At 37.6% G+C, this 26136-nt stretch overlaps 1 protein-coding gene across 4 annotated transcripts in view; it reads left to right on the top strand.

Annotated features, from left to right (window-relative positions):
- CTNNA2 (catenin alpha 2) overlaps positions 1 to 26136 on the top strand; it is a gene marked incomplete at its 5' end in the record, with an annotated part of 1039969 nt that overhangs the window by 793357 nt on the left and 220476 nt on the right. For all 4 annotated transcript variants that reach the window (XM_082642275.1, XM_082642276.1, XM_082642277.1 and 1 more), the window contains one exon: positions 11152 to 11304. In XM_082642275.1, the coding sequence (XP_082498401.1) occupies positions 11152 to 11304 (153 nt within the window). The remainder of the gene's footprint in view (positions 1 to 11151; positions 11305 to 26136) is intronic.

The raw sequence follows: 26136 nt of genomic DNA on the forward strand, positions 1-26136 counted from the left end.
TTTGTGACAATATAGATGAGCCTTGAGGGCATTATGTTAAGTGACAAAAGCCAAACTGAGAAAGACAAATACTGCATGGTATCACTTATATGTGGAATCTTAAAGAAAAAAGTGAAACTCGTAAATGTGGAAAATAGAAAAGCGGCTGCAAGGGGCTGGAGGATGGGAGAATGGGAAGAGGTTGCTAAACAGGTACAAACTTTAACCTATGAGATGAATAAGGTCTGAGAGTCTCCTGTAAATAATAAAGTGACTATAATTAATAACACTGTACTGTAAAGTTGAAATTTTCCAAGAGAGTAGAACTTAAAGTTCTGACCAAAAAAGCAAAAAAAAAAAAAAAAATGTATGTGAGGTGATGGATATGTTAATTAACTAGATGGGAGGAATCCTTTCACAATGTATATGTATATCAAATCACCACGATGTACTCTTTAAATATCTTAAAATTTTATTTTAATCTCAATTTTATCTCAATAAAACTGAAATTAAAGAAAGAATGAATGTCTACCCATTAAAAAGATTTGCATAGGTGTCCTTTCATTGGTTAGATTAAAATTGGGCATACAGCCTTCAAAGTCTCATCCAAGTTTAAGCTTCTCTGATTCTTGTTGGCTGGGGAGGGCCATTTTTTACTTGAACTGTCTTTTTCAGAGAACTGTTTCATATTCATCAAATGGTTGCAGATTTTTAAACTCTGCAAAACACTTTTGCAGTATCTATTTGAAAGTGGCTCAATACACATCATACCTTCCTCATGTCCCACCCCATTGGCAGCCCATTTTGGTCGTTTTTGAGACAGTTTATTCTTCTTCTTGAGTTTGTGAGTTAAACTCTATCCTATAATCACTCTGCCCTCTTATGGAATAAGAAAGTGAATTGTTAGAATAGTTGTGATCCATCAACTGTGTTTCTTTTGGTTTGCTGAAGAAAATGTAGTTGTTTATATTGATGAATAGCCCTAATTGGGTAAAATAGACTGGTAGTGCTGAGCTAATACCTTTAAATGTCTTGGCTTAGGCAATTAATATTCCCTTGTCACACATACATTTAAATAGTTGGAAGAAAGCCTTGTGTTCTTGACTCCTGTCAGACTTAACGAATGATTTTGTCAAGTCATTCCTTTCTGCTCTGGTTGATTGATAGCTAAATTTTGGTCTTCTAGCTTATGTAAAAAGTGTTAACTATGCCTTTCAGCTTGTAGGCAAGGGCATTTAAACCATTCTAATAGTCAATTTACCGAGGAATTACATTGCCTGTTTACTGGAGGGGTCAAAAAAATGTGCCCCTATTCATCAGAGACACAAATCACAGGGCTCATGAGCTAATGAATGCAGTATTTATGAGTCCCTGCACTTGCTGGATGATACCAAGTTCAAGGTGTCCCTGGTCCTGGCTGCTTAGGACTCTGGGTCTCAATTTTGGATGTGCCTTTGCTCATGGACTATGTCATAGATAGATATATTTAGGATGAATATGATTTGATCCTAAAACTCTTAAGAATGAGAAAAAAAACTAGAATGCTAGATTGTCACAGTACTAACCTTCATCTGCACCTTTCAAAGATATCTCTATAATAATGCAGATCCCTTCTAACCTCTGTCACCACCTGGCTTATAGATTTTCATACATACCATAATTACCATCTGAAAGCAGGGGAAGTGGATCCCAATCATTTCTGGGAGGACTCTCACTCCTGTTGACTTAAGCCTTTGTTGAGAATCTGACAATTTACTGTTTTAAAACACTTTGACCAAAAAGTTTTAATAAGATAGTTACATAAAAGCAAGTAAGACCCATGGACATGTTTTGCAGTAGACATATCTTGACCCATGAGTCCTCCATTTTTTTTTTTCTTTACAGACTCATAAAGCCCCAGGAAGTCACAGAGTCTCATAGTGAGTATATAGGAGGTCCCTTTCAGCTCCTGGAATGGGGATTCATTAGGACTCAGCATCACTTCTGCCTCTGGAGGGACAACTTACTCCCTCTTGGGGTATCCATCTGCCCCTGGGTCTGTTTCCCATCCTCTCTACTGGGGTTTTCTTTTTTTTTTTTTTTTTTCTTTTATTATCCTGGGGGAATCTTTTAGAACTCTTCATGCACTTCACTCATCATCCAGAAAGCTGGATCACGTATATTCCTGTAATTTTATGCACCATCAGTATCTATATACCTTTGCTTTCAGTCAATAATGTATGCAAAGCTGAAAAAAATTAGACAAAGGAGAGGTTGCATATACTACTAGTTCAGAGTGTGAACTCTGGGGCCAGCCTGGGTTCAAATCCTGCCACTGTCACTTATCAGTCATGTGAATGTGGACAAGTAACATTCAATTGCCTCAATTTCCTCACCTATAAAATGGAGAACATAGTACCCAGGTCTTTTCAGAGAAATAAATGAGTTATTCCAATCATTTAGAACAGTGTCTGACACAAAATAAGCATTAAAGTCTGCTAATATGACATACTTATTCTCCCCAATCCTTTCCTGCTCCCCTTTTTACCACCTTTTCTCCATTGCCCACTGCTGCAATCCACTTCTGCCTTCTGAGTTCACCCTCCTTTCCACCAGTCTCTCTTTTGCTTCCTTGTATTGCCTCCAGTGATGATGGGCTCCACGTTCTGCTAACATTTTTACCAGCACTAAGGAAAGCTGCTGTACATGCTGGATTGAGGCCTTCTGGAGATCCATGATGACCCAGCACTGCCTGGGATCCTAAGGCAATATTTCATTCTCTCTTCCCATGAAAGCAATTGCCCTTGCCTACTGTGGAGTAAGAAGGGGACTTTGGTATGGTGCTGTGCATACTGGGACAGAAAATGGAGCCAGCAGAAGGAGCCAAGTACCTGCTGCTATTCTTCAGGATGATCCCTGACCAACCCTTCCCTGTCCTAGTCCCCATGACTTGTCTTTTCAGTACAATTTCAAACTAAAAATTTGTTAAATCTATAAAAATAAGAAATTGCAGCTGTGATGTTTTTAAGCATAACCCAGAGCTTATAATTGTACATGTAGAGCAGACTACTGTTAATCCAGTGCTTTTGGCCAAAGAACTGAGTTAGAATGACACCAACCAGTCAACTGATTGATCAGAAATTTATTTTGATGGTGGCTCCCCCCAAAAATGGTTCAGTGACCACAAAAACTTATTCTAGTTTAGTATGTATATTATCAGTCATCTATTGTCACGATAGTGCAGTATAATATCTCAATGGCATGCAGAAATAGCTTTTGTTGCTCAGTAGTCTAGGGTGGTCACCTTAGTCAAGCCTTCTCATGTGTATGGGCTCAATTGCTCTTCACTGACCTAAGATGGTCTTGATGGGAATGACTGAGGTGACTTAGTTCTATTCCACATGTTTGTCTCCCTCCTCCTGGGACAAGCAGTCTAGCCTAGGCATGTCCTACTCATGAGAATGGCAGACTAACTAAACCAAGCAAGTCCACTACACCAAGCAAATTCACACCTGCATGTATCATAATTGTCAACATCCGTTGACCCTAAGCATGCCACATGGCCCAGCCCAGAGCCAGAGAAGGCAGACAATACAGAGTTACATGGCAATGGGCTTGGGTAGAGGAAGGTGAAGAATGGGGCCATTCATATAACAAATCTACAATAGTTATCTACTCAGTGCTTTTTAATCCATCAGCAAGATATGTATCAACTGGTATCTTGACTGCATCAGCACTCCTAGAGGAGAAATCTAGAGGGCATGGGCTGTTTATCTGACTAAACTAAACCATCATGTGTTTGTTATTTAGGGGCATGCACATTGGTGTTTCTAATGATGACATTTGTGCTTTGAATTGATCCAGTAGGGCCTGAACTGGGGAGAGGGGTATATGGAGAAAAGCATGAAGCCTGATGAACTGTTCTTCTTCCTTTTTCTTTTTCTTTCTAAAGAAGTAAGGTTTCATAAAGGAAAGAAGCTAGTATCCTAATTAAAATGATTTTGCTTCACAGAAGATAGTGCCATCAGGCTAATGAATAGAATGACCAAAGGATTTTATGTGTTTCTCATAAAGAAACAAAATAAAGGGAAAAAAAAAAGATTATTCTCTGAGTGCTCTTGCACAAGCTTCATAGATATGCCTCTGCTCCCCCCACAGCTGCCCCCACCCCCATCCCAAACTGTGAGCAGTGCTGTCATTACCAGTGTACTGTGTGCATTGGCAGCACCTTAGCTTATTAAAGTGGTTTTGGGTGGATTACTGCACTGATTACCTTAATTGACCTTCAGACTGGCTAAAATTTGCCTGATTTAATGAGGCTTAATTCTTGTCAAGCCCCTAGGCTAGATGGCTCCTGGCCCAGACACTTTTTTGTTTTGATTTTTCATTTTTAATAACAATTAAACCCCAAAGCTTAAGGAAACATGGTAAAATCTGTCAGTGATTGTGAAGAGCCCAGAGCAGCTGTATGCATGGAAATATTTAAGGTTCAAAGTTTTGAGCCCATTTAAAATCACCCTCTACCCTGAATTTGACCTTGATTGGTGTATCTTACATCATTGTAGTGAAGTAAAGACTATTATTCTTAACAAGATTTTTCTAAACATCTGTCTAAATGACAAGACATGTTAAAACAATCAGCCATTTGTTAAATATCATGAGCCCAGCCTAGATTTGGGTGTTAACTCTTATTTCTGAAAATCAAGATGGCACTGGATTGTCAGGTGCTTGGAGACCATTCCACCTAAAGGTTGGCAAGCAAAAACATTTAAATTGCAGGTAAGATTCAGCAAAGAAAGAAAGCTTTCCTTCTACAGAAGAAATAGGATTTATTGGCATTAGGTATCTGGAACACTGTCCTAAGAAGGATTATGAAATGGTATTTGAGCTCAGAATAAAAGAACACTGTGATTGATTAGTCATGTCTGGTGTAGGCATAGAAAGGAAATGTGGTCGTATACTTGCCATTCCTGTCCCAGACCATAGTTTCTGATATTGTTTCTTACAGACAGCCCTTCACCTTTAATTTTTTCCTATAAATGTATTTATTTTTTCCACCTTCCACCCATGCTTGAGTACCTGAATTATTACTCTACCAGATCTATTTTTATTGGCCATTTTTTGGTTTTGAGTCAGCATCTGAATTCCTTTCCGATGTTTGTGGAATTCCTCATTATATGAATTTTGGTATATAAGAAGCTAAAATGGCCAGAACACTTGTTTTTACAAAGTGCTTTCCTCCCAACACCTTCCTCCTTCACCCTTGCAACTAGATGTTTACACATGACCCAGAGTTTGGGTCTATATTTCACTCAGCTAAAAATCAGGTTCATTTGCCTAAGATTTTGCATCAGAAGCTAATGACATAAAGACACAGCGTCCTAACAGATTTTTTTAAAAATAAATTTATTTATTTATTTATTTATTTTTGGCTGTGTTGGGTCTTTGTTGCTGCGTGCCGGCTTTCTTTAGTTGCGGTGAGCAGGGGCTACTCTTCATTGTGGTATGCGGACTTCTCATTGTGGTGGCTTCTCTTGTTGTGGCACATGGGCTCTAGGCATGTGGAATTCAGTAGTTGTGGTGTGTGAGCTCAGTAGTTGTGGCTCGCAGGCTCTAGAGCACAGGCTCCGTAGTTGTGGTGCATGGATTTAGTTGCTCCGTGACATGTGGGATCTTCCTAGACCAGGGCTCAAACCCTTGTTCCCCTGCACTGGCAGGTGGATTCTTAACCACTGCGCCACCAGGGGAACCCTGTCTTAACATTTTTGAATTCTGTTCTTTGTTTCAACTAACAGGAGAGCTTTTCTGCTTAAACCTTCCAAAATCAGTTTCTAATGCTTGCAACTAAGAACTTAACAGATACAATAGTTCTTGTAGGGTGGTGCTCTTTAAACTTTACTGTACATAGGAATCACCTAGGCTTTTTATTAAAATACAGATTCTGGTTGAAATGGAGGTCTGGGATGGGCCTGAGGCTTGTTTTAGTTTGTAAAGCAAGTAACAAAGTTTGTAAAGTTTGTAACAAACTCCCAGGAAATGGCAATGATACTGGCCTGGGGCCCAGCTTTTAAGTAGGAAGAATCAAGGGAAGGAAATGTAGCCTGAAAGAAGACAGAATTGGCAGAAAAAAAAAAAAAAGAGATCTGTTTCAATGTGTTCCAGTTAAGTTAGAACAGACCAACTACTATAACTAATAAACTTCAAAATGTGCAACAGCTCCAACAAAATAGAATTGCATTCTTAATCATGTAACAATACTGGGCCAGTGACAGAACACTGGGAAGCTCTCCTCCATGCATTCAGGTGTAGGTTGATTGTGGGGAACAGGGGTTGTACACCATCTTCAATTCATGGCTTCCCAGGTCACCTTGGGTTCATGTCTGTATTCCATCTAGATAAAATTGGAAAAGTGTGCATGAGAAATGTTTCTTTTTTTTTGAAATTTTTAATTATAAAATAAAGCATAGGTACAGAAATCCACACACAGTAAGCATTATCATTATGCAAACACTCTTGTAACCACTACCCAGGTCAAGAAATAGACTTTGCCAGCCTCCGTAGAAACTCCTTTTATATTTCCTGCCTCCCTCAAAAAGCAACATTATCCTGACTTTGAGAATGCTCACTTCCTTGTATTCCTTTGTGGTTTTATCACTCTGATATGCATCTTCAGATGATATAGGTTAGGTTTGCCCACGTTTTGGGATTTATTTTTTAGTCTCCTAATCTGTTGCATCCCCTTCCATCCCTTTCTTTTGCTTATAATCTATCTGTTGGGGAACCCGGATGGTTTGTACTGTAAGGTTTCCGGAGTTGGTATTTAGCTGAATAGATATGTGTGATGCAGTCCCATATGTTATTCTGTCTTCTATATTTTGTGTAAATCACCAAGGGGATCCAGAGCTTCTACCATGTTCAGGTTTGATCCCTTTGGTATCACCGTACTTGGGATTGTGCTGTTTCATCAGAAGGCACATAATGTCTGGTTCTCTCTCTCTTTTTTTAAAATTGAAGTATAGTTGATATACAATATTATATAAGTTACAGATGTACAGTATAGTGATTCACAATTCTTAAATTGTTGTATCTTTTTTGTGATGTTTTCAACCACTATTGTTCATTGTCTGATGTCTTAATTCATTAAAGGTTGCAAACTGGTGATATTCTATCATTTTGTCTTCATTTATTAAGTGGACTAAATTTATAGACAGACATTTTCCTTGTTACAAAGAATTTCAGTTCATGTAGGAAAGCAAGATGTATTCTTGATCCTTCCAAGATAAATGAATTGGTTCTTTGTCATCCTATGAAGGTGACCACTTAATTATTATTACTTTTTAGTCATTATAAACTCATTTAAACATATTTGATGGGTTTCAAGCCACTGGAATTTTTATTCTTTGTGGTTAAATTGTCCAGTCTTTGACCAAGTGGGAGCCTCCTGAGTTATTTTTGCATGACCCTAGTAGTCTTTGATCTCTCTTTGCTGTCTGGTATAATAAGATATTTCAGGCTATTTGCATATTTCTAGCCTCAAAGAAATTGGAATCAACCATTTCTCTAAGAAGTCCTAGTTTGGTTTAGGGGAAAATTGTATTTCAAGATGTTCATTGCTACTGGACTGGCCATTGTTCTTAGACCTTTTCATTGGACAGAACTTGGAAATTGTATATGTGTGTGTGTGTGTGTGTGTGTGTGCATTTTCACTTTAAAATCTCATGTGTTCATACTGATATTGCTACTTCAGATCTAGGATTATAGGATTTTTCTTTAACCTCTTGTATATTACATCATCTTTCTTCCACACCAACACTTCTGGTTAGCAAGAACACAGGAGGTGAGAAATAAATTTTCATAACTGTTTGTTTTATTTTACCTTGAAACACAATAATGTTAGAATAGCAATCTTCATACTACCATTATAATTAAAATTACATAAGATAGTTAAAATCTTTTCACAAAAAAGATCCTATTCCCTTTCTCTTTTCATTTTTACCTCTTCATTGCCAGAGCATACATCCATTTTGTATTACACTCTCTCCCATTTGACTATCCTATATTCTTAGTTCTATAAACATGTATATATTGAATACTCACTGCCATTACTTATGTTATGTTTTTCTAGATATTATGTTGATGTTTTCCTAGTTATTTTGCCAGGTAAAGTTCATTCTCTAACAGATTCCCTAAGTCTCATAGCAACAATATTTTCTGAGTTCTTGTATGTTGATCAAATTTGGTCTGTGGCTTATATCCTTGAAAGTCAGTTTTGCTGGTTATAAAATTCTTAGCTCATATTTTCTTCCCTTGAGTATCTTAAATATAGTATTTCATTTTCTTCTGGCAAAAGCTTTGCTGTTGAAAAGTCTGGTCATCATCTGATTTTCTTTCCTTCATAAGTCACATGCTCTATTTGCCCAAGTACATAAAGACTTGTCTCTTTTTTCTTTAGAATCCAGTTTTCTTGGTTGATAGTATAGGTCACTCTTCTCAAGTACATGATATGTTTTTTCAGAAAATAGTTTATATATATATAATATATATTTCTATATAGAATATATATTTCTACATTGAATGTATAAAGAATATAATTTATATATATTTTTAATAATTATATAAAATAAATATGTAAGTGATTATATTTATATAATAACACTTTAATTGAAAATTTTATATATATATTGAGGAAAACTTTCATGAATTAGAGTTCTTAGTATTCTTTCTGTTTTCTTTCTTTGATTTTCTTCTTTAGGGACCTCTAGTAGCCATAAATTGAATTTTCTTTGCCTATCTTCAATATGTGTCACCTTTTCTCAAATTTTTTAAATCTCTTTTTCAAACATTTATTTTGGGTAAAAATTTTTCCTTCTTTTCTCTTTTTATTTCTCTTGAGGCATTTGCTATTGTGTTTATTCATTCTTATTTAGTCTTCAAATGATTTTTCTTTTATTTATAATTCTTCTCTGAGTTTCATGACCTCATCCTATAATTTCTTCTTTTTCTAATTTATGTTCTTTCATATCTTGCATCAATTTTTAGTGTATTTTAATATGCTTGAATTAGTAGATTACAGTTTTAATTTGTTTTACAGGCATATTTTTTCTGGCATGCTTTCAGTTTGTGTAGAGATGATATATTTTTCTTATAATAATTTTATGTGAGTTTTAACCTTGATAATTTCAAGTTGCTCATTTTTATGTGAACTCAATCTTCCTGAAGGTTTAGACAGAGGCTAGAAGAGCAAATAGCTCTTCTAGCTTCACAGAGTTCTCACTCCTGTTACTTTTGTGTGACATTTAAAAGTACAGTGGCTTAGACACAAAATGACACATATTGTATGATTTCACTTATATGAATGATTTAGAATAGGCAAATTCATAGAGACAGAGAGTAGATTTATCAGGGGCTCAGAGGAGGGAAGCATGGGGAATTTTTGCTTAATGCTTATACAATTTCTATTTGGGGTGATGGAAATATTTTGGAACTATATGGTGATGTTGGTTGCACAACATTGTGAAGTTAATTAATGACACTGGATTGTACACTTAAAAATGGTTAAAATGGAAAACTTTATGCTATATATATTTTACCAAAATAAAAATTTTAAGATTAAGAAAAAAAAAAAAAAAAAAACACAGTGGCTTGACTGGTGAGGTAGTCTGGCTCTGACAATTGCCCCCACTTTACCTGGACTTTCCCTTTCTTTTATCTCTGTTGTCCCCATCCAGTTCAATTTTGATTTCTCTCCCAGTAGTTTCTCCCTCATGAGGGTCTCTGTCCTGGAAGAGAGCCAAGCCAGGTCAGTTTCAAGTGTCCACTGCACTGTCCCCTTCAGAGTTTTTTATACTGGCTTCTGCTACTTGCCACCTTATGATGGCAGGCAAGTTATTTAACTTTTCCAAGTCCCATTTTCTTCATTTGAAAACCTGGCATAAGACTAGTCCCTATCTCATAGTATTTTTGTGAGGATTAAGTAATGTAATATGTAAAGATCTTGGTTAACCTTAGTTGTCTGGCACATCATACATACCCAGAATATATGAGCTCACCAATTAAAACATTATTCCCAAACAGAACTTTAACACACCTTACTAAATGAGTAACTAATTAATGTTAATTTTCCATAGGCTTTGTTATACTTTATATGGTGAAATGTCCAACTCAATCCAGAGTTAAACCAAAACTAAGCTACACATACACACATGCATACTTTATGGTAATTAGTGCAAAAAGGAACCGAGATTTGTGTAAAATTCTCCTCTGACCAATGATAAATGTGTATGTGTATCACCTTATCAAAAGATTTGCCTGAATACTCCTGAATAAGAATATTTGTTTGGAAAATATACACATTGTTTATCATCTTCTCTCGTACTTATTCGTATTTGGGATGTTTTCTCCCTGTATACATTCTGACAGTTATGAACAAAGCAGCACGAAGGTAATTGCTCAGTACACTTTCATTTCATTTTCATGCAGCTGCCCTGCTTCCCATTTTAACAATGTGGGGATGATGTGTAATTATGCACTGTTAGAAATTTGGGTATGTTTATTCTAACTTACCCTGAAGAATAATTGTCAGTACTTCTTTCTGGAGCACAGCAACTATATCATCATGGCACATGGGCAGACGCAGTTTTGATATCGTTAGATGTTTCATGTTTCCACTTCCATTAAATACAAACAATGGATCTATAAAGGGTAGGAGACTGCAGAGCGGTAAGGTTTTAGGGTGGCTTTAAGGCCCAGTTCACCTAAAGTTCTCCCCACCTGTTGAATGATGCCTATATTTCTCATTTTTCTATAGAGCCCAAGTTTTTGAGCTGAATCAAGACTCAAAACCTGAAGGGAGACATTTGGCCAATGAAGGATGAGAGCAGAACTTTGATAAGGAGAGCCTATAATGTATTGAGCTACAGACCATGCATAGGTCAACTTTCAAGTTGACCTACGATACAGTTAATTCAGAATCATTCATTAGTCATATCTCTCTGCCTTCCTTTGATGTGATAAGCACCAGCAAGATTAAAAATAGAGTTGGAACATTATGCCTGTGGACAATGAGAAATGGGACTTTAGAAAAACTATTTCCAGGCAGTGATATAATTCATATGGCTAAATGAGTAATACACTCAAATAGACAATTCCTCTGTTCCTTAATTGTGTGTGTTTCTGATTTTGTTTTCACTGTAGCTTCGGAAAGCAGTGATGGATCACATATCTGATTCTTTCTTGGAAACCAACGTACCTTTGCTAGTTCTCATTGAGGCTGCAAAAAGTGGGAATGAGAAGGAAGTAAAGGAATACGCCCAGGTTTTCCGCGAGCATGCCAACAAGCTGGTGGAGGTAAGTCAAGAGAGTCTTAAGACTAGAATTTATCAGTGGGTTTAATCTCTACATGTCTCTTGGAATTTCAACGGGCTGTCCTTCTATGTTTTTCCTGGATCTTTCTTTTATTTTCTGTCGACTCCATCCCTTGCAAAGGAAACAGGTTTTCAGTAATCTCTCCTCTCTCTATTAGACAATTCTAAACGTGTTCTGAAACGTGTCTGCTAATTTTCCTGAACAATAAGCAGAGGCTGAAACAGGAGCAATAGAAAGGACCCTCTAAAGTGCTGAAGACCAGGTTTGATTAGAGGGAATAGAATTAAAATTGCCAAAAGAAGATTTAAACACTGTTCCCTTTTCATCCCCATCTCCACTCCACTCACCTAAGCCTGGATTAGCTGGCCACATTATGAACATGTAAAAATAAATCTCCCCTCCCTATAAGAGATGTCTGAATTCCTGGTGAAGGATCTTGGGGCAGTAGTAGGAGTGTAAGTTCAGGTCCTAAGTATATTCTCTGTTAGAGACATCTGTGGGAGTTGCTTTATAAATGCAAAATTGTGCTGTGTGATTTTGAGAAAAAATATTGTTCAAGGGAAACAAAATAAAAGTGAAATGTTAACCAGACTGCCTAAATCTAGGAGTTGTAAACCAACAGCTTGGCAAAGGATGGATTGAGTGATGTGGGGCTACATAGAAAAGAGAGATGTTGAACAGGAAATGTGTGTGATAGAGAAAAAGAGTCAAGGAGGGCAAGGGTCCTGGCAAATTTAGGGAATGGTTATCAGAGCCAGATTAAAAGTTTTTCAGGGTCTGAGTACTTAGAAACAACAGCAAACACAGCAACAAAAAGTCTGGTATAGCCCCACTGTAACTCAAAAATAAAATAAAATTACTCAAAACTGCAGACAATTTAAATGCAAGCTAAAAATTAAATAAGTTACTTTTTGTTTTCTTTGGATGGCAAAATTAAATTCTGAATAAGTTCATCAAATATGAAATGCTCTCCATTTTTCTTGCAGTGAGTGATGGGGTTGTGCTCCAATTTAATCATGCCCTAAGCATCTGCTTGGTTCACTCTTTGGTTAATCCAGCACTGCTGTCGCTTCTGGGGCTGAACACTCAGCCTACAGGAAGTCCTACATCAAGCCTAGAGGAGACCCCTGGTCCTCTAGGACACAGGCTGAGCTATCACCCATGACAGCAGTTGGCAAGCTGAACATGCAAAAGCTGAAACTACTAAAATAAAACCCTTGAACTTCCTACCATAGCTCCAGTGTCTTGAGGTGACACCAGACTAGAGCTAAAGATAGGGTCATATTTATAATATCAAGACAATCTTTCTGGCTCTGTCCCCACGGATGGGGCAAGCACTCTACTAGTCTTCACATTCCACACACAAATTCCAAGCTCCAAATTGGCCATTGAAGAATCCAGAGTCTTTCCAAGGTTGCCTTGGAAGTTCGAACCCCTTCTGTTATTTTGAGAAAGAGCAGGTAAAGAAGGAGAAAAATGGGATACAAAGAGGAAGAGGAGGAAAGAAAGAATGCTGAATGAGTGCTACAGAAGTTTAAAATATTTGTATGTAATAAATAATAATATTAACCTACAGATACATCATCCCATATACATAATCACAGTACTTACATGATAACTGCAGAATTTATAGAGAATGTTAATCCATAGTGTCATAGGCATTAAGGATGAGGAAAAGGGCATGCCTTCAAAGTTATATGAGAAACATCTCCTACTATCAGTCCTGTCAGTGTCTTTCTGTAATTCTGTGTGTAACCTCATTTGTAGATGATGTTTGAAGTTCAAATTTGATGCCCTGTGTAAATGTGAGGCCAGGACCAAGTAGCCCACTCGTCTACACTTTCTCCGTTCTCCTGTGATAGACCCTGGACACACCCACCATTTCCCCTCATCCCATCTGTAGGTTTCACTGAAAGGGATTCCAGCCACTCTGGGTGATCCTTGATCCACAACTTGTGCCAGAAGCAGCAGCTTCATGTCATTCAGACTCCACATTTCAGACCTTTGCTGATTTGCTTCCCTTAGTTGTTTCATTCCTTCCCCCTGTGTGGTCACTGCAGCAGCATTTTAGAAATTCTTGATGCCCAGGAGGTGCCATGGCTAGGGTATGCACTAGCCTGTGTTTGATTAGAGGTGAACAGGAATTGAAAACTTTTCTCTAGCTTATGTACTTCAAACAAGTGCTTCATTGCTGATGCATACATGTAAGAAAACTTGAGTGCTGGGCTGAGAGTCACCATTTTTCTATTTTGAAAGTGTCTGTATGGACTTGGGCACTTTTCTGGGCCTTAGTTTCTGTGTCTATAATATGAAAAATTTGGTTGATATGTTGATTTTCATATCCATTAACTTGATAAATTCACTTACTAATGCCAAATTTTGACTGTAGCCTTTAGGATTTTCTATATACACAATCATGTTGTCCAAAAATTATGACAGTTGTATTTCTTTTTTTCCAATCCTTGTATCTTGTTTATTCCTTGCATTATTGTACTAGCCAGATGTTCAGATCTATATTGTGGTAATAGATATTTCTGTTACTTTTAGATCACAGTGATAAAATTTAATTATTTTACCACTGATTATATTGATTATTCTAGGTTTCTTGCAGGTACTTTTAGTAGATTAATTTAGTTGTCTTCTGTTATTCCTTCACTAAGATTTTTAAAGATCATGAATATGTATAAAATTATATCAAACAAAATTTCTGCACATTTTGAGACAGTTGTATGATTTTTGTCTCCTTTATTCTCCTTCAGAAGTATCAAAATTATGCCTTCCCTCAAAAAATGAGTAAGAAATTATTCCATCTTTCTGTTTTCTGGAAGTGAATGAATGTGTAAGACTGACATTATATATTTTTTAAATATTTGGAGGAATTCACTGATATAGCAATCTGAACCTGGGTATTTATTTGAGGGAGATTTTTTAAAGTACAGATTCATATTTTTTAAACCTAAGACTATTAAAATTTTCTATTTCCTTTTGGGTCAGCTTTGGTAAGTTGTATTCTAGGAATTTATTTAAATTTAATTTTGTAAGTTTTCAACATAAACTTGCCCTTGTCTCCTAATTTTTTTTAATGTGTGAAAATTTGCACTACTCTTTCTTTCTTTCTTTCTTCTTTCTTTCTTCCTTCCTTTCTTTCTTTCTTTCCTCATATGGCTAATTGGTGTCTTCTCTTTTTTTAATTGATTAGTTTTGTAAGAGTTTGATCAATTTAATAATCTTTTCTAAAACACAGCTTTCAGCTTTGTAGATTTTGTTTTTCTTTAAATTTTATTTATGCTCCAATCTTTTTATTTCTTTTTTCTGCTTTTTTCTGGTATAACTTACTGTTCTTTTTCTAACTTTTTGAAATGGATAATCATACCATTGGTTTTTAGCCCTTCTTATTTTAATAATATGTGCATTTAAGGCTATAAGTTTCTTCCTAAGCTATACTTACATCTGGTTATTTTCTACTGACCTAATTTTAAGCTCATCATCTCTGTCCAATATACTTAAAACTGATCTACTAAGTTCAATATTTATTTAAGAATTTCTAGTTGATTCATTTTTTTTTAAATGATTCCAGTTCTCTGGTAGAATTCATTATCAGGTCATCTCCTTTAAAAAATACATTAATCAGAGTTATTTTAAAAATCCAAGTCAAAAAACTCCAATATTTGGATCAATTTTGTTTCCATTTTGTGGTTGCCCCACAGAGGGCAACTTTCCCTGCCCCCGAAATCAGCTTGGATTTCAAGACTGATGATGCAACAGCAGCCACCAAGAAGGTATGAACAGCTCTATTACTCAGATAATGGGACTTTCTAGGGAGAGCAGAGCAGGTGCCCAAGCCAGTCCACAGTGGCTTCAGCAAAGAGAAGAACAAGTGCTTTTGGTCTTTATCAGGCTGTGGGGCTGGAGTCAAGATTTCCACGGAGAGGCTGGATCTTGAATGTTTCTTCAAATTTCCCTACTGGCATTAAAAAAAAAAGGTGGATTTTCCTATTAGTTTGCCCAGTTGTGGAGCAAGAGGGAAAGGGAGAAGAGTGAGACTTAAACACTGTCAGCAGTCAAATATTCAAAATGGAGTTAAGACTCTTAATTATAATTCACCTCTGATGTTTGCCTGATGACTGGAATGTTCCATGTTTCATTTAATTGAATTTGTACTTGTTTAAATAAGTGATTATGGAGCCTTATAAGGCTTTCAAAATGGATACTTTATTATGGTGACTGTTTTTATTATTTGATTTTATCTTGATTATTATTATTTATTTTTAGTACACTGGGTAATTTTTGATTGAATGGCAAACATGCTTATGAAAAAATATAGAGGGTCTGTGTCTTCATCTATTCAGGCTGCTGTAACAAAGTACCACAAACTCGATGGCCTGTAAAACCAGAAATATATTTCTCACAGTTCTGGAGGCCGGGAAGTCCAAGATCAAGACCCCAAAATAGATGTGTTTTGGTGAAGGCCCTCTTCCTGGTTCATAGCTGGCAACTTATCACTGTGTTCTCACATGGTGGAAGGGGAGAGGGATCTCTGTGGGGTCCCTTTTATACACTATCTGGAGTTAAACATGGTCTGAAAGGATACATGTACCCCATGTACCCCAATGCAACACTGTTTACAGTAGCTAAGACATGGAAGCAACCTAAATGCCCATCGACAGATGAATGGATAAAGATGTGGTATATATATATATATATATATATATATATATATATAATGGAATATTACTCAGCCATTAAAAAGAGTGAAATAATGCCATTTGCAGCAACATGGATGAACCTGGAGATTGTCATACTGAGTGAAATAAGTCAGACAGAGAAAGAGAAATATTGTATGATATCACTTACATGCAGAATCTAAAAATAAATGATACAAATGAACTTATTTACAAAACAGAAACAGACTCACAGACTTAGAGCATGAACTTATGATTACCAGTGGGGAAGGGTAGGGGGAAGGGATAGTTAGAGAGTTTGGGATTGACATGTACACACTGCTGTATTTAAAATTGATAAACAACAAGGACCTACTGTATAACACAGGGACCTCTGCTCAATGTTATGTAGCAGCCTGGGTGGGAGGGAAGTTTGGGGGAGAGTGGATACATACGTATGTATGTCAGGGTCGCTTTGCTGTGCACTTGAAACTATCACAACATTGTTAATTGGCTATACTCCAATATAAAATAAAAAGTTAAAAAATGAGAACAGTAATCTCATTCATAAAGATTGTACTTTCATGACCTACAAAGCTCCCAAGACCTCACCTCCTAATACCATCACATCGGGCATTAGGATTTCAATCTATGAATACTGGGGGGACACAAACATTCAGACCATAGCAGTCTAGATAATGTTTTTTCTATCCAGGGGGAATTCATCTTGTCATCTGAAGGACAGCAGAGAGGCAAACCCTCTCAATTCAGTCAAGTGAAGTGAATTGAGATAGTCTATAGTCTTTCTGAGGTCTAGTCTACCTTTAATTTTCCCTAGTCCTATGGAATTGTCTTCCCAGATGCCAACAGAGAATCAGATGTATTATTTAGTATCCCGCCTCATCAGTGAAGCATTTACTCCAATTTTTGTTTTTCCATTGTCATGATTCGCTTTTAATATGCCTTCAATGTGCTTCTTGACTGTTGCTATTGTAACAATAGATAAAAACTGTGGAAGGAAACTTGCAGTAAAGGGCCAGTCTTTGAATCTCCCTTCTCTATGGGACTTTAGCTCCTAGCCTTTGCTCCCTTGGCTGTCCTGGACTCTAGTTTTTACCTCCCTGGCCCTATGAGATTGCTGAAAACTCTAAAGAATTATCTTCCTCTCAGCAGCTACCTTCTACCTGGCATCTCAGTTTCTCTTTCCATACTAAGAATTAGCAAATCCCTGGGAGGAAAAGTGAAATGCAGAAAATTGGGCCCCCCTCAACAAGCATCTCTTTTTTATCTAGCCTAAGTTTTAACTCCTTTGGCTGCTGCCCCATATTTTCAAGGATATTATTTTTATTCTGCATTTCTAGTTCTTCTCAGCAGGAAAGTGGGTCTCTTACTGGCTTCTCCTTCATGGCTGGAAGTGGAAATCCCTGAGAGAGCTGGTTTAGATAAATCTGTGGGGTGTTTTTGGTTGTTGTTAATATTTTTAATCAGAGATTTCTTTATTCAATAGAATACCATACCTCAAATAAATATATAATCAATACAACCAGTTCTGACTAAATTGAAATCTCTGTGTCTTGCCCACTTCCTACAATTCCTTTACTTCAAGGGTCTGCTTCCACCAAACACAACCTCACAATCCTTCCAGAACACATTTGATCCCCGTTTGGGAACCTCTAATGGATCTCTAATGTAAATCATATAGGGATTATATATCAGATAATTTTGAATGAAGAGTGCATGAATACATGGAATTATCAATCTATAAATAAATTATGGCAGTTTTAGTCCTTTGACTATAGAGTTTCATTATTTTATGTTCAGTGTTCCACCTATTTTTATGTTTTTTTTCTTATATTTGTGTGTCATTTTCTACCAGTTTGGTATTTGCTATTTAGAGATTAATGCAATGAAGTAAATGGAAGTTATCAAGCCTATTGTATAATGTTATAGTTTTTAGAAAATCTTCAACCAAGATAGTTTAAGTGAAAATAAAATATTTTCAAAACATGAATAGGAAAAAAATAATTTGAAGTTTCATAATTGCCTTAACAAGTGAAATATTATGTTTTTTTTTCCCCACAGTGTTTGTAACATTTAATAAAGACTAGGTAAATTTGCACTAGAGTTTGTTGATTAAGAGAATTTAACAGGTCAACAATGATGCTTTGTGAACTATAGTATCAGCCACTATAGGAAATACCACCAGTAGAACTAATTTTTTTTTTAAATTTTAGTCATTTTTCCTCACCTCTAGAATGCAGGTAACTCATCTCCTCTGAGGGTGAGCTCAGGGCTTCAGGGTGGGGCCGACTCTAAGGGTGTGCGGAGCTGATCAGAGCACACCTGCTGTACCTCATTCCCAAGCCTTCTGGAGAAATGAAATTCAAATTATGGCAACTCAGTACCAAAGTAACATGGTCTCAGTAGGGGTGGAGTGGATGTAAAGTGGGGGCAAAATATGTATTGCAGCAAGGAAGTAAATGTGAATCTGGAAAATGAGATGCAAAATCAATACAGCTGTTTTCTGAACCTCCAGATTGGAACATTTCTTCCATTGCTTTGCTCTCAGTCAATCTGCCTGCTCTTCTTTCTACTCCCCCATCTCTACCATAAAAGCCTCAGTGCAAGATGCATACTCTGTCATCTGGGGATATGCAATGCCCTCCCAACAGGACACTCTCCTCTGCCTGGTCCTCCTTCATCCCTTCTGCTCACAGCAACCAGAGTGAACTTCTGAAAATGAAAATCAGACTGTGCAATTTCCCTACCTGAGACCATTCAGTGATTTCCTCTTGTTCTCAGGTTAAAGACAAATATTTCAAGGAAGTCTGCAAGGACTGCGTGATCTGGCCCCCTCTTTAGCCTCCAGGCTCATCTTCCTGTTCTCTCCCACTTCCTACAAAGCATTGGCTACGCAGGCCACCTTCCGTTTGTTGAAAGTGATATGCCCCCTCCACCCTGGGCCTGTGCTTATGTTGTCCCTTTCCTGACAGGCTCCCCATTGCACCCCTTCCTCTTATTTCTAATTGTTCACCTTTCAGTGAAAACATCACATCCTTAAGTGGGTTTAGATCCTTGTGTTTTCACTCTCATGCAACCCTATTTACTTCAAAAAACAATAAGAACAAATATTTATTATCTCAAAGTTTAAAAAAATATTTTCCCCAGCTTTATTGAGATATAATTTACATACAGAACTGTGTACATGTTTTTGGTTTTTTTCTTCCTGCTTTATTCAGATATAATTGACATACAGGGCTGTATAAGCTTAAGGTGCACAGTATAATGATTTAATATACATACTTCCTCAAGTGATTATCACAATAAGTTAAGTGAACATTGATCATCTCATATAGATACCCAATTAAAGAAACAGAAAACCAAATTTTTTTCTTGTGATGAGAACCCTATTTACTTTTGGTTTGCACACATCCAGCTCTACGTCTGTATGCTGTTTCTCCTGTTAAATTATCAATTTCTTTAGGAAACGGACCATGTCTAATTGATTCCTAACTACCCCAGCAGATAGCTGAGTGCCTAGTATAGAGCAGGTATTTGATAAGCAGATGCTACCTAAAGAATGAATGAAGTAACAAGCCAGAGATATTACCAACACAGCTGCAAGACCCTAAACAGGTACCTCTTGGATCAACAAATAGTCATTGTGCTTATTTAATTCCCTAATGTACTACCAGGAAGAATTGTGAATCTGAAAAGAACTAAAGTGGAGAACTTCCATTTCTCCTGAGTAGAAAGGTCTTGCTGTGTGGAGACTGAACACTGAAGTAACTCTGTCAGGATGCTCCTGAGTTAATTCCTCTAACTTCACTGTCATTTTGTCCCTGAATCTGCCTCATAAGTGTGCAGTTGTCCTTATTCTTGATTACAAAGGATATGAGAGAGGGAGCCGGTTCTCTCTGCCAAACTGAAGTATGTCACTGAGGTCATAACAGTGATGAGCTACACAAGGGAATCTCGATTCTCTGCTTCATCCTGTTGACCTGGTTACTTCTGGTAGCAGCACCGTATGCAGGGTAGGAAGCTGCGTCTGTTAGAAAATGCAAGGTTTGAAAGTAAGGGACAAACCCTCATATTCAAAATCACGAATGCGATCATCAGTGAAGGACAGACTGCCTTAGTTTCAGCCTTGAGTAAATTGCTTTTTTCAGTCAGCCCCTCTACTTGCACAGAAGATTCATTCAGCCACAAATGTTTACTGGGTAGTTACCATGTGCTGACAGTTGTTGGCAATATAACTGTGAACCAAATAGGTACACTTCCTGCTCTCATGGGGAGTACATTCTGTTGAGAAAGACAAATGGTGAGATAAATGTATAATATGTAAGGTGGGACTCTGTGCTGTAGAGCAAATTAAAGCAGCATAGAGATAGAGGGAGATAGAGAATAACAGAGGGCGTGTGTGGTTGGAAAAGCCTGGTCTCCAAAGACCACTATTAAGCAGTGACCTGAAGGAAGTGAAGAACGTTCCAGATTGTGGACCAGAAAGGGAAGAGACCCCCAAGGCAGCAATGTGCTTGGCGTGTTTGATAAAGAAACAAAATTGAGTTATTTGTAGTGAGGTGGATGGACCTAGAGTCTGTCATACAGAGTGAAGTAAGTCAGAAAGAGAAAAACAAATACCGTATGCTAACACATATATATGGAATCTAAAAAAAAAAAAGAGAGAGAGAAAGAAAATGGTCAGAAGAACCTAGGGGCAAGACGGGAATGAAGATGCAGACTTACTAGAGAATGGACTTGAAGATACGGGGAGGGGGAAGGGTAAGCTGGGACAAAGTTAGAGAGTGGCATGGACATATATACACTACCAAATGTAAAATAGATAGCTAGTGGGAAGCAGCTGCATAGCACAGGGAGATCAGCTCGGTGCTTTGTGACCACCTAGAGGGGTGGGATAGGGAGGATGGGAGGGAGGGAGATGCAAGAGGGAAGAGATATGGGAACATATGTATATGTATAACTGATTCACTTTGTTATAAAGCAGAAACTAACACACCATTGTAAAGCAATTATACTCCAATAAAGAGGTTAGGGCTTCCCTGGTGGCTCAGTGGTTGAGAGTCCGCCTGCTGATGCAGGAGACTCAGGTTCTTGGCCCGGTCCGGGAAGATCCCACATGCTGTGGAGCGGCTGGGCCCTTGAGCCATGGCCACTGAGCCTGCGCGTCCAGAGCCTGTGCTCCATAACGGGAGAGGCTACAACAGTGAGAGGCCCGTGTACCACAAAAAAAAAAAAAAAAAAAGAACAAAGAGACCACACTGCAGACCAGTGTGTGCAGCCAAGAGTGAGAGGAAAAATTCCAGATATGAAATTGAGGGCTGGGTGCAGAGATTTTGTATTTTACTCGGATATTTGAATGGATGGAAGGCCTTGAGCAAAGGCACGATATGATCAGACTTCCATTTGGAAAGGGTCACTCTGAAGCTATACGGAAAATATACCATGGAGTGACAAAAGAAGAAGACAGGAGAATAGATAAAAGGATGGTCCAGTGGTCCAGCAAGGGATTAGTACTATTACCAGAATAGAGACAGTGGAATGGGAGGAAATGGTTGGATTTTGGGGCCAACATGTTGGATGTTAGGATATGAGACAGAGAAAAGTCTGGGGTGGCTCTGTCTTGACCTGCTCCAGTGGTGAAATCACTTGGAACTCTTAAAAAACACAACCTTCTTTCTGAGACTGTTTCTTGATTGGCTCTAACTGCAGCTGTTTGTTAGATGCGATCCTGTAAACCTTATACAAATGTCTTGGGTTGAAATAAATATAATAGAACTTTGTCAATTCCAGGGTCTTGATTCAAATCATGAACTAAAAAGAAAATCTAGAAAAGCTGCATCAAAAATTACTCAGCCATTAAAAAGAAGGAAATAATGCCATTTGCAGCAACATGGATGGACCTGGAGATTATCATACTAAGTGAAGTAAGTCAGACAGAGAAAGACAAATATCATATGATATCGCTTATATGCGGAATCTTTAAAAATTGATACAAATGAACTTATTTACAAAGCAGAAACAGACTCACAGACTTAGAGAATGAATTTATGGTTACCGGGGTGAAGGGTACAGGGAGGGATAGATTGGGAGTTTGGGATTGACACGTACACACTGCTATATTTTAAATCAATAACCAAGAAAGGCCTACTGTATAGCACAGGGAATTTTGCTCAATATTCTGTAATAACCTAAATGGGGAAAGAATCCGAAAAAGAATAGATACACTTATATGAATAACTGAATCACTTTGCTGTACACCTGAAACTAACACAACATTGTTAATCAGCTATACTCCAATATAAAATAAAAATTAAAACAAGAGACAAATAAACCAAAACTATATGGATGGACCTGGATCTCCATATTTTTATTATTTTTATTATTTATTTATTTTTTTTGAGGTACACGGGCCTTTCACTGTTGTGGACTCTCCCGTTGTGGAGCACAGGCTCCAGACGCGCAGGTTCAGCAGCCATGGCTCATGGGCCTAGCCGCTCCGCGGCATGTGGGATCCTCCTGGACCGGGGCACGAACCCATGTCCCCTGCATCGGCAGGCGGACTCTCAGCCACTCTGCCACCAGGGAAGCTCCATACTTTTTTTTTTTTTTTTAAGTAAAAACTGAACATTCTCATCTTTTCCTCAATGCTGCCTCCCCAATCCAGTTAACATATTTGAACTGGAAATGAATTGTTGGAATTTCTCAAATAATTTAGTCATAACAAATCTGTAAATCATAATATTTTATGAAGAGCTCTGTTGTTCAGGTCGAGCACATGTTAAACTTGTAAGTATTTTTTCTATCCTTTAAGAAGTATATATTCTAATACCCCTCCTCCCAAATTCCCTAATTCCTAAACTCTGCCATATTTTGTAATTTTTCCTATAACATGCAATAAAGCTTTCAGAAAAGTTCAAGGATTTACCCTAGGCTGTTAATAACTATTTGAATATAGGGCTAGGGTTTTTTATAAGCTCTTTATTACCTTTTTTAATGTTTTTGGCAACCTTATGAAGTAGCCACTCCTTTTGACTTCATTTTATATATGAGAAAACTGAGGTTCCAAGAAGTTAAATATCACAATTTATTGCCCAATGTCACACAAATATAAGGAGACAGAATTCACACACAAACCCAAGTGTCCCAAACTCCAGAGACCAAGCTGGCAACCACTGTGCCTCACTGCCCCAAAGCTCTTGTCCAAGAGGTACATGTAGCCTAGTGTCCAATCCTTCATGTAAATATTTAGTACAGTGCCTGATCCCAAAGTAATTGCTGGAAAACCTTAGCTGTTTCTGTGGTTCCTATTGTACAGGGATTAAGTTCCATATCTCTCAAATCACATTTCAGAGAAGAGCTATACTTGCTGCACACATCCTGGGGAATAGCACATATTACTGCAGAAGAATTCCTGTCCCCACTAGTGGAGCAGATCATCCAAGCTGCTTTTTGGTACTGCTCACCCACTAGCTTCATGAAACTTCATCTGCACGGTCTGCATGGTCCATATCTGTTAAAATTACTAAGTGCCATGGACTTTTGAGGTTGGTTGCAAATAGTGGATTCTAAGAGTACTAAATATCTCATGTCAAAAGTCTACTACACTGCTTGAGTTAACTGTGCACATATGTAAATACTTCCAGGTTGCATTTCAATCTGTCCAACATAATCAAAATGCAAAGTGCAGGGCCATATTATGAAATCAAGTCTGTTTTAGATGAAAAAATAACTATTAATTTCCATGAAAATTTGCTTTGCTGACATCTGGATAAAAACGTGTCCCACCATGACCTACCCCTATAATTCACCCAATAGGTGAATTAAGTACACTTCTGAAGAAGCTTCCAGAAAAGAGAAGGCAATTAACTTTGTTGCCCATACCTGAGGAGAAGAGGAAAGGTACATAACAACACTTGGCTTGTTCTCTCTGCTAGATATTATAGTATTTTCCATACCTTATCTCTTTTAATCCTCTTAACAAGTAAGTTCTTTAATCATCAATATCATAATTTTGCAGATTAAGAAACTGAGACCCAAGGAAACTAAAATGTAGCCTGACCAAAATCATAGCTGACGGGTGAGTGATGAAGCCAGATTTCAGATGCCTTAGGGTCCGTGTTCTCTCTGCTAGCCCATGCATGCTCCCTCCTCCCTTCCTTCCTCCTTCCCTCACCTCTCTTTCTCTTTCTTTCTCTCTCTTCTCTCCTCTCTTTTGGTATATATTAAGATTTATGCTTACATTTATATTTATTAGCCTTATACACTTCTTACCAGTTTACCTTCACCACAATAAAATCATAAGCCAGCACTCTCTTAATGTTATTTTAGTGTACTGTCCAAAGTTGAGGAAGAGTAGTGTTGTGTATCAGAAAGATTCCAAAGCACCTGAGTTCTAAGCTGTCTTTGTGGTGCCACCAGATCAGGCTTTAGAGGTTACATTCAGTGTTGCTTCTGCAGAGGAGCAAGGCATATTTGGTATTTTGTTGTACTAAATAATTAGTTTTACTATTTCATCATCAACATGGGGAGTGACTGAACTCTATATGTATATGACTGTTTTCCCCCATGGTTTGTGTTTTCTATAACCGTTTGAAGGTATATATGCTTTAGGCCAGCAAACTCACAAACTTCGCTGCATAGTATAACCTTACATCTGAAAGGTCACATCCCTTCGATGCAAAAGTGAAAAACTAAGCCCTATTAAAAATGATGGGGTTTGTTCAAAAGCAAGAATTTTTAATTGTCAAGGAAAAAAACCCTTTGATGCTCATGTTTTCAGTCTTTGTTAGCTGTAAGGGTTATTATGTCAGAAAGCTCCCTAGCCAGCCTGAAGCCATAGTTTGAGAGGGATGGTGTGTTGGCATATTACTCTTTTGAACTAAAAACAAGTTTTCAGATGACCTTGACTCCATCAGCTTTAGAAGGGGAGAGAGTTCACCTTCACAGAGCCCCATGACTGGCCTGAGGCTCAGTGTATATGTACTTTGAACCCTTACCTTAAAAAACAACACTGGATCTTTTGGACCTGATGCCTGGGATTTTGATGGTGTAATGATCTACCCCTATTGCTGTGTGAATGAACAAATTGCTTTAATCATCTGACCCTGAGATTTTGCATCTGGCACATCTTTGTTTAGGTGCCATCCATCCCTGACATTCTGTATTCTAAGGACCTTGCCTGACTTCAGATTCTAGGAAAAGAGAAGACCCAAATAATTGTCTTGCTCTAGAATGCTTTTGTAGTTGACTGGAATTTGGGGACTACAAGAAGGACAGGTCACTTCAGCGGTTTCCTGGTGCCCTTGTGCCTCACATGAACAGGGAACTGAAGCTTGGGGTATAGTTGGTAGCAAAGCTGTTTCAGACCATAAAGTGACCAAAAATATAGATCCTGTCACTATTTATTGTACTCCTGTAGCTTTTATCTGCGACTGACCCAATGTCAGAAAGACAGGCTTGAATGGGTCTTAATCACCTTGGTGATTATATATGTGAGAACCAAAGAGAATAGAGGTCAATCCTGCCATAGAGAAAAATCTACATATTAGCTAAATTATTAACTGAGATCATTTATTTATATGATTTAAGAGCTTCCATGTTCTTTTCTTTTTCTGCAAGCTCACTAATACCTGCTAGTCAAGCCAACTGTTATGAATGGCACCCGTGCCCTGGGTGGCAGACAGTGTGGCATTCTTTAGCACAGTCTTCAAAACATTCTCTGCCACTCACAGCATCTCTATTTTGTGTGAGTGTAGGGGTCTGTATATTAGAATTGTGTACACATTTTTTTGATATAAAGAACAAAGATTTTCTCAGTCATATGTCAAATACAATATGAGCATCTTTAGAAAAAAATATGTTTTAATTGACCTTTAGTATAAAATCTAAGTAAAAACTGTCATAGAAATGCACCTCCAAAAACTTCCCCACTACCACTTCCAACCAGATTGTTGCCCTCAGCTGCTCCTATTTAGATAGTTGGAGCTGCCACAGAGTGTGAATTTCACACATCCAAGGTGCCTGGGAATCGAATCAATATTTTCACATAATGCCAGTTGCCACCAAAATATAGTTACTTACTTAGACTGACAAGTTGTTATTTCTTAGGCTAAAACAATAGGAGCCCATAACT

This window comes from Mesoplodon mirus (assembly GCF_964341445.2).
Source record: "Mesoplodon mirus genome assembly, chromosome: 14".
Taxonomy (NCBI): Eukaryota; Metazoa; Chordata; class Mammalia; order Artiodactyla; family Ziphiidae; genus Mesoplodon; species Mesoplodon mirus.